The sequence below is a fragment of the Orycteropus afer genome, unplaced genomic scaffold (assembly GCF_000298275.1).
Source record: "Orycteropus afer afer isolate SDZICR_OR568_19922 unplaced genomic scaffold, OryAfe1.0 scaffold00092, whole genome shotgun sequence".
Lineage (NCBI taxonomy): Eukaryota > Metazoa > Chordata > Mammalia > Tubulidentata > Orycteropodidae > Orycteropus > Orycteropus afer.
In genome coordinates, this window is record NW_006921679.1 from 8,601,767 (window position 1) to 8,610,862 (window position 9,096).

At 40.3% G+C, this 9,096-nt stretch overlaps 1 protein-coding gene across 1 annotated transcript in view; it reads left to right on the forward strand.

The window, feature by feature from the left end:
- The window catches only part of LOC103198374 (phospholipid-transporting ATPase IB), an 826,205-nt gene that overhangs the window by 12,090 nt on the left and 805,019 nt on the right, over positions 1–9,096 (forward strand). Inside the window, exons 3-6 of the mRNA XM_042781171.1 lie at positions 1,201–1,274; positions 4,964–5,033; positions 6,415–6,542; positions 7,789–7,900. Coding sequence (XP_042637105.1) covers positions 1,201–1,274; positions 4,964–5,033; positions 6,415–6,542; positions 7,789–7,900 — 384 coding nt within the window. The remainder of the gene's footprint in view (positions 1–1,200; positions 1,275–4,963; positions 5,034–6,414; positions 6,543–7,788; positions 7,901–9,096) is intronic.

Here is a 9,096-nt window from a genome sequence, read left to right on the forward strand (position 1 = left end):
TCTCTCTCTCTCTCTCTGTCTTTTGGTGCATTTCTGGGATATCTATTAGTTGCACTGCCCCAGGGTGAATTTAGGATTGCCTGTTAATAAAATTGGCCTTCTAGTCAGATTACCTGGTTTCGAAATCTGGTTTCAGCGTTTCCTAGCTGTATGACCATTGGCAAGTTACTGATCTTTGAGTCTCTGTTTCCCCACTTGTCGAATGGGGAAACTTACATGTGTTAACTGAGTTGATCCTCACATTAACCCAGGAAAGACATGCTGTTCTTCACGCTACACACGTGGGAAAACCGAGACACACAGAGTTCACGGAGCTTGCCCATGGTTACACAGCTAGGAAGTGGTGCAGCCCAGGGACTTGAACCAGGCTGTCTGGATGGCCCCAATGCTGTGCCCTTCCCCATTCTGCTCAACTGCATAGTGCTCTGGACACGCTTCAGTATTTGTGAATGAATTGTGAGAAAAGGAGATCTTGGTGGTTGGTCTGACTCATTCCTCCTCTCTCTGTCCCCCATTTTTTTCTCTTTGATTAAGCATTATTGCAGAAGGGCAACCAATTTCCTATTGGGAGCATTTGTTGTTATTGTTCTTGTCAAGGAAAATAATTTGGACTTCTCTGGCTTAAACTTCGTGGCTAAGTAACATAGTCATATTTTTTTCAAATATTTAACCACTCATATCTCTCTGGTGGTGTAGTGCCTGAGGCTAACCAGAAGGTTGGTGGTTCAAACCGACCAGCCACTTCTCAGAAGGAAGATTGGGTGATCTACTTCCATAGAGATACCACCTCAGAAACCCAAGGAGGGGTCGCTATGGGTCGGAATCGACTCAATAGCAGTGAGCTTGCTTTTTTCTTTTTTTATCTCTGCCCTGTAGGGTTGCTGTGAGTCGGAATTGACTCGATAGTAGTGGGTTTTGATTTTGATCTCCTATTGGGAGACCCTGGGTGTTGCAAAAGGTGAGCACGCTCAGCTGTGAACTGAACGGTTGGAAGTTCGAGGCCACGCAGAGGCCACTCGGAAGAAAGGCATGGCAATCTCCGTCCCAAAAACCCACCATTGAAAACCCTGCGGAGCACAGTTGCACTCTGACACACGTGGGGTCTCCAGGAGACAGAGTCGACTGGACGGTAACTGGTCCTGGGCTCCCCACTTGCTTGCTGTCTCTCATGCATCTTTGTCCTTGTCTCTGGTTCTGCAGGTGACAGTGGGAGACATTGTAAAGGCTGTCAACGGGCAGTATCTTCCAGCAGACATGATCCTACTCTCCTCCAGGTGAGGTGTGCCAGTGGGCACCATTTTTCAAATAAACGTTAAGCACCATAATGCACTAAATGACAACTGAGCAGTGTCTCCACCTTTTCCCTTTTTCTCTCTGAGATGCCATCCTTCTTTCCAGTCCTGTTCTTTCATTTGCGTCCTCCTCCTGTGCCCCGTAGTCAACTTTCTCCTCTTCATTCCTTTGAACATTTTCTGATGCTTTTACCTTTATTGCCTCATTTCAGTCTCATGGCTGTTCTGGTGCTATTCCTCATTTATAGGGAAAATAATTCAAGAGCAGTTGAGTGGTACATTCAGTAACATCCAGGTTACAGCACAGCCCACACTTCAGCCATGTTTCCTGATGGTGCAGCCAGCAGTCTTTCCCTTGAAAGTCAATGCCTCCTGCCTCCCCAGTGTTCAGAGTACGCCAGGTGTTTTCTCAGAGCAGCTGTGACCTGTGGACTGTGTTTCCTCTTCATTACTCCATGTGTTGCTTCTTCTCTACGCAAGTATCCTTTACACATTCTCTGGGTAGTTTTGTTTTAGAAAGGTATTATTACTCAGGTATTACAGTTTAATGAACAATGCAGTCCTTGACTTCTCCTTAGGGGTAACTTGACACAAGAAGTATATATCAAAGAAAGAAAGACAAAGTTAGAATAAGAAGCTTCTACTCTTCAGTTCAAGATTCAATTATATGATATTAAAGCTACAGGTTCCCCTAGTTAGATGCTGTTGAGAGTCCCAGATACTCAAGTTGTTTGCATTTTCTTTGATTGCAGGCAGCGTTTCTTGTGTTGGACTTGATCACTCATTAGATTTTTAAGCCTTAGCTTTACTTTTCTGCTTGAGATGAGAGATTTGAAAATAGAAACTCAGGATAGAAGGGGTCAAAGCACCATGGAAACATCAGGCAGAACTCAGGTTTGTCCCTAGTGATTGGTAACAAAGAAACTTTTATTAAAAATAATAGAATATTACCAGGTTATGAAATGGCCAATTTACATACAACCTCTAGTTAAGAACCAACCCCCATAAAGCCTACTATTTTAAAAATTCGAGGTACATACTGTGGTTCGTAGTAACAAATGAGCTGTACTTTGCAACGTGCATCACAACACTCCTATTACATGTGCTATCCTGAGAACAGAAGAACTAGATGGTGCCCGGCCACCACTGTGACTGTTCTAATCAGGAGCGTAATTGATGAATCCTGATAGAACGAGAGAAATAATCCAGGCCTACTGGACTGGTTGAGATGGGAGGAGCTCCCTGAGACTATTGCACTGAGCTATGCTTCAGTACTTGAACCAAAACTAACCCCTCTTCCCCTTGTAATATAATAATGTATTAGCTAAAAATTAATGAATCTCACCTGTAAGTATTGTGCTCCTTTAAGATATCACCTGCTGTTGTTAGGTCTGTGGAGTCAGTTTTGAGCAACCCTCTGTGTAACAGAACGCAATACTGCCTGGTCCTGCACCATCCTCACAATCGTTGCTATGTTTGAGCCCATTGTTGCAGCCATTGTGTCAGTCCCTATCATTGAGGGCCTTCCTCTTTCTCACTGATCCTCTGCTTTACTGGGCATGATGTCCTTCTCCAGGAACTGATCTTCTCTATAACATGGCCAAAATATATGAGATGAAGTCTCACCATTCTTGCGTCTAAGGAGCATTCTGGCTCTACTTCTTCCAAGATAGATTTGTTTATTTTTCTGGGATTCCATGGTATACAGGCAGTCCCCAGATTACAGAATGTCCAACCTACATACAACCTTTGGTTAAGAACCAACCCCCATAAAGCTTCTTGTTATGTGCTGTCGAATTGGACCCAACTCATAGCGACCCCTCCTTGAGTTTCTGAGGCAGTATCACTACGGAAGTAGATTGCCCAACCTTCCTTCCAAGGAGTGGCTGGTGGGTTTGAACCGCCAGCCTTCTGGTTAGCAGTCAAGTGCCTTAGGCACTACACTACCAGAGCTTATTATATTAAAAATCTGAGGTATATACAGTGGTTCATAATAACAGATGGGCTCTACTTTGCAACGTGCATCAAATATTCCTGTTACTGCATTGTTATGTTAATGATGTTTTAGTGTATCTGGACATGTTTCTTTAATGTTTTTTATGCATGAAAAGGTACACTAAATACTATATACTAAGACAAACATTTGACTGACGTTAGATAATGAACCACACCTGTCTAAATTATGTACAAATTTGACTTAAAGACAAATTTAGGAATAGAACTCATTCATAATCCGGGGACTACCTGTGTTCAAAATTCTTTGCCAACACTATAATTCAAATATATCAGTTCTTCCACCTGTCCACGATGGGTGATTCTGTTGGCATTTGAAATGCCCGTGGCTTACCCTGCAGTCTCACAGCCACACAAAGGCCACCATGGTATGATGCACTGACGGGCGAGTGATGGAATTCTTCTTCAGTCTTCCTTGTTTATTGTCCAGCATTTGTGTATGTATGAGGAGATGGGGGAAAAAATCACCTATATGAGACCAACTAGTCAACAATGATTTTAAAACAAAGATCAGAATGTAAGGGAGGCAGGGAAACTAAATTAATAGAAATGGGACAACCAGAATGGAAATACCAAAGATGTTTATACATTGTGAAGAATGTAACCAATGACACTGAACAACTTGCATAGAAATAATTGAATGGGACCTAAATTGATATGTTAACCTTCACTGAAAACACAATAAAATTTTATTAAAAATATTAAAATATTCATAACTTGATAGTAAGGGGTATGAGTCTTAGTTTTAGCACAGGATTGTTTTGTCTGAATTGCCATCATGTTTTCAGAATGCTCGATATTAATGTTTGTGTGCTGAGACCCTTATCCCATTTGATCTTTCCAACAGCCCTTGATGTCCTTATGTTATATGTGAGAAAACCAAGGTGCCGACAGATTGAATGACTTGCCAAGACCACATAGCAGATCTGGGTAGAGCTTGGGGATGTTGATGTAGCCAGTGTGACTGGGATTGGCAAGTCCATCTTCTCAACCACTAACTATGCTACCTGTATGCAGAGATTAGAAGTATGACTACTATATCTGCTATGCTTATTTTTGTTTTTAGGATTTTCTATTCTCAATATTAGGTGTTTTGATTTAAAAGTTGTCTTTTGACATAGTAAAAAACGTCATGAAGCAAATGCTTGTTTAACCTTTGCCCTGATCCCTTAACTTCTCTGGCTGTAATTTTCTTCAAAAGATGAGTATGTACTGTCTGGTCTGGGACGTCTCTTTTGGTCAGATGTCTCCCTTGAAAGAAGACTGACCCTCAGGTTTTAGGGATCACCCTGAACCCAACAGTTGGGTCTTAATTGAAACATGAGGTATTTCAGACTACATGCCCCTCTCCATCTATCCGCCATTATTTCTGCCATCTTGAGTCTAGCATCTCCCCATCCCTGTAGGCCCTAATGGGGGCCTGTAAGATTAGATCATTTGGGCAGACAGCTCTATATTGGTGTGGAGCCCCAAAGCTGAATGTTCATCTGCCTTTTAAACCAATCACCCCTTACTAACGTCATTGTAGGTAACTATTTATTTTGAAGGGCCAGTCAACAGACCTAGTTTCCATCATGGAGACCTTATGAGCTGTGAATTTTGTAGCAAAGTTCTTATTAAACTTTGGCTCTCTTTTCTTTTTTTCTCTCTCTCTGTAGTGAACCTCAGGCAATGTGTTATGTCGAAACAGCTAACCTAGATGGGGAGACGAACCTTAAAATACGCCAGGTAAAGTCACCTTCTTATGTTTAGTAGTGTTGTGCAGGTTAAATTCCAACCATGGACCTCGCATGTACCAATTAATATTTTTCCTAGAGGAAAACACGTGCTACCATGAAAGGTAATGCTTTCACCCTAATGGGATCTATGAGAACAAAGTGGCTCTTATGAGGAGAAGAACTAGTTGAGAGGACATCAGAGCTGCAAGGAGTGACATCATTAAAATGTAGACCATGAGGGACATCACAACTTGATTTGTATCTCATTTAGCTCAGTGCCTGCTCATTTATGAGCAGGTAGGAGCTCTGGTGGTGTAGTGGTTAAGGCATTTGGCTGCTAACCAAAAGGTCAGTGGTTCTAACCCACCAGCTGATCCACGGAAGAAAGATGAGGCTGTCTGCTTTTGTAAACATTTATGGCCTTGGAAACCCAATGGGTGTTGCTATGAGTTGGAATCACTCGATGTCAGTGAGTTGTTTTTTTATTTTTTTTTTGAGAGCCGGGTGGTGAGAAAAGGCCCGGATCTATAGTGAACAGAAGAGAAGGAATAGCCATGCTCTGGGTGCCTTACCTTGCATTGTTGTATCATTTGTGGTTGTAATTCTACAGAGAGTAAGTTCAGCACAATTTTTTCCTGCCTTAAATAAAGCTGTTGGTGACGTAGTGCCTAAGGCATTTGACTGCTAACCAGAAGGCTGGCGATTCAAACCTACCAGCCACTCCTTGGAAGGAAGCTGGGGCAATCTACTTCTGTAGAGATCCCACCTTGGAAACCGAAGGAGGGGTTGCTATAAGTCGCATCTGACTTGAGGGCAGTGAGTTTTGTTTGAGTTACCATATATTTTAATTTGAGAATAAGAAAATAGTCTTTCATGTGTAACAAATTTTCATCATGTTGACATTGAAGGATACTTTTTCTGAAACATCAAGTTTAATTGGATAGTGTTGTTGATACTTCTTTCTTTTCTACCTTAGATGTTTGATTTGACATTTCTTTTTTTTTTCCTGTTCAAAGAAGATTTGCCAAGGGCAAGATACAGTAAAGTCTTAAAGGGGCATTTCTCTCTACTTTTCTGACCAGTGTAGCGTACAGCTAATAGAGAAAGCTTTTGGCGAGATGTTTGAATACATTAATTACTATGTAAACATGGGAGTTTCCAGAAATAATGGAATCTTCATTTTCTGCCTCACCGAGTCATTAGGGAAGTTTTGTATTAGATCTCTGTGGCAGAGTCCACTGGTGAAGTGTGTCTTAAGGTGCAGAAAGTTTGTTTGCCATGTTAGATGATTGGTTTTCCTTCTTATTTTCTGATAAGGCATTGGCATACTGAACGTGGTCCCCCAAGCAGTGAAAATTGTTCTCAGTTTTCTCTTGTGGTTGATGTTCTAGGGTTTGACTCATACCGCTGACATGCAAACAAGGGAAGTGTTGATGAAGTTGTCTGGCACCATTGAATGTGAAGGGCCCAATCGCCACCTGTATGACTTCACTGGAAACCTTCACCTAGACGGGAAAAGGTACCGCTTTTACTTTCTTGTCTTTTTTCCCTCCCTACTGTGACTAAGAAATACTGGAGTTTAGAGAATGAAAGGTGGTTTTCTGGTTTCAGATTATTTTTAAATAGTGAGATTTGTTCCTCTTCAGCTTAGACATGAGAACCTGAGTTTTTCTTGAAACACCGTTTCAATCAATTTCAACCTCCCTTTGAATGGAAGGAAAGGACTTCTGACTTTTGACAAGAAGAGAGCTTGCAGATCTTACTTAAGGTTCTAAGCATGTGGCCTGTTCTTTCCCCTGAGCAAGGAGAAGGGCTGGGCTGCATATAACATTGTCCACAGAAGCGAAAGTTAGGTTTCTGAGGTGTTTGCAAGCTAACAGACTATGAGAAGAATATCTCGTTTTTCTTGGCAGTTATCTACCAAGTAGCATTTGTCTGTTTTGGGAGGAAGTTAAATGAAACGACAAGTGATTACACTTCAATTACAATAATCAGTGTCCATTGTCTGTATCCTGTCGTCTTTGTCCTCTTGGCATTTGTTTCATTGTTTGAGAGTCATCTCTTGTCATTGTGTTGGGATGTGGTTTCCTATTTTCTGCCCTTCTTTTATTAGTTTGCCTCTTACCAGTGCCCTCCAAAGGCCGGCAGGCTGGGGAGGGCCTGGTCCTGGGAACCCACCCCCAGTAAATTTGACAACTACGAGTGGGATTGCGTTCTTGGTTTTCATTTACTATGTATAGCCATCTGTAGGCTTCCCATTTTGAATTTCTAAATTATCATTCAGGTGTTTACTTAAGTCATTGCCATCCTTGACAATTTGATATTACAGGTTTATCCTCCCTTTTTTTCCACTCCCCACCTTTTAATAATATATAAGACAAACTGGGTTTCCCAAAGGGGTAAGTTTCTGCTTGTTGTTTTAGCAAATTTCTTCTGTGCTGAGTCTTGAGTTTTGTAACAGGGCTAGAAGAGACATGGTTCCCACTAACATTTGATAAAATACAAAACCCAAACCCAGAACAACAACAACAAAACAAAACAAAACAAAAAGACCCAAGATTTTCTGCAGTGAGAAATGGATAGGAAACTTTTTTTTTTTTCTTTTTCAATCCAAAGTTAACCTTGATTGACCTTTGGGTGTCAGTGAAGTAGTTCAAGTTTGACTAAAGGGAGTATTTGATTTATTGTGGGTTTATGTTTAAGGGGAGAGCGTATTCTCATTTGCCAGACTTTCATTAAATATAAATGTTGTTTCTTATTTTTAGCCCTGTTGCCCTTGGGCCTGACCAGATCTTATTAAGAGGTACACAGCTTAGAAATACTCAGTGGGTCTTTGGCATAGTTGTTTATACTGGACACGACACCAAACTCATGCAGGTAAAACATTTCTGTGCTGCAAAGCAATACTGATTATAGTATTTTTTGTCTGTTTGTTTTTTCACCTGTTCTTATTGAGTAGAAGGTGGAAAATGCAAGTGTTATGTTTAGGAAACTCACGTTTTTCATGAATGTAAATTTGGAAAGGAACTGCCTTTATTTTAGAGCCTAAGGTAGTTTTTTTTCTGGATTTCTATAATATTTTCAGATATTTATTACAGATTATCTGAAATATAAAGATGGTCTTTGTCTTCTCGATTTAGGGAAATAATCAGTTCTAACATTTTTTTCCTTCTGGAACTGAACAGGTTTAGTTCTAAATATTTTTCTCTACTTTTCCTTCTTACTCATTAATTTAGATTTTGACAGTACCTTGTTTTATTTAAATGAATTCTAGATAATTTAAAATGAATTATTTTTGAATTAATGTTTATTCTTTATACAAAACCAAAACCAAACTCACTGCCGTCGAGTTGATCCGACTCATAGCGACCTCTCCTTGGGTTTCCAAGACAGTATCACTACGGAAGTAGATTGCCCAACATTCCTTCCAAGGGTGGCTGGTGGGTTTGAACCTCCAGCCTTCTGGTTAGCAGTGAAGTGCCTTAGGCGCTACACCACCAGAGCTTCCTTTATGGACCAAAGAAAAAATATTAAGTTGAAATGACTTTGCTCATTCTTTCTGCTACTGTGTCTTGTTATTTATAAGATGTATAATATTTTATAATATTATATATAACATTATAAATACAGATAACATTATAAAATTATATTATATAGAACACAAAATATGATTTATAGCCTACAATTATATTTTGACATATTTTGCCAGACAGCTTTTAAAATTCTATATAAATCAGTTTCCTTTTGTGTCATTTCTTACATGTTTTTTTTGTATCATTCGGCATTAAATTTTGGACTAAAGCAAAACAAAACCCACTGTCATAGAGTTGATTCCTACTCATAGTGACTCCCATTGTGTTTCTAAGGAGGTAAAGCTTTATAAAAATAGATTACCTCATCTTCCTTCCATGGAGCAGCTGGTGGGATTGAACTGACAACTTTTTGGCAGTGGCCCACCGGAGCACCTTAAATTTTGGACTTGTTGTTGTTATGTGTTGTTACGTTGGATCTGACTCATAGCATCCCCTACTTGGGTTTCTGAGGCAGTATCACTACAGAAGTAGATTGCCCAA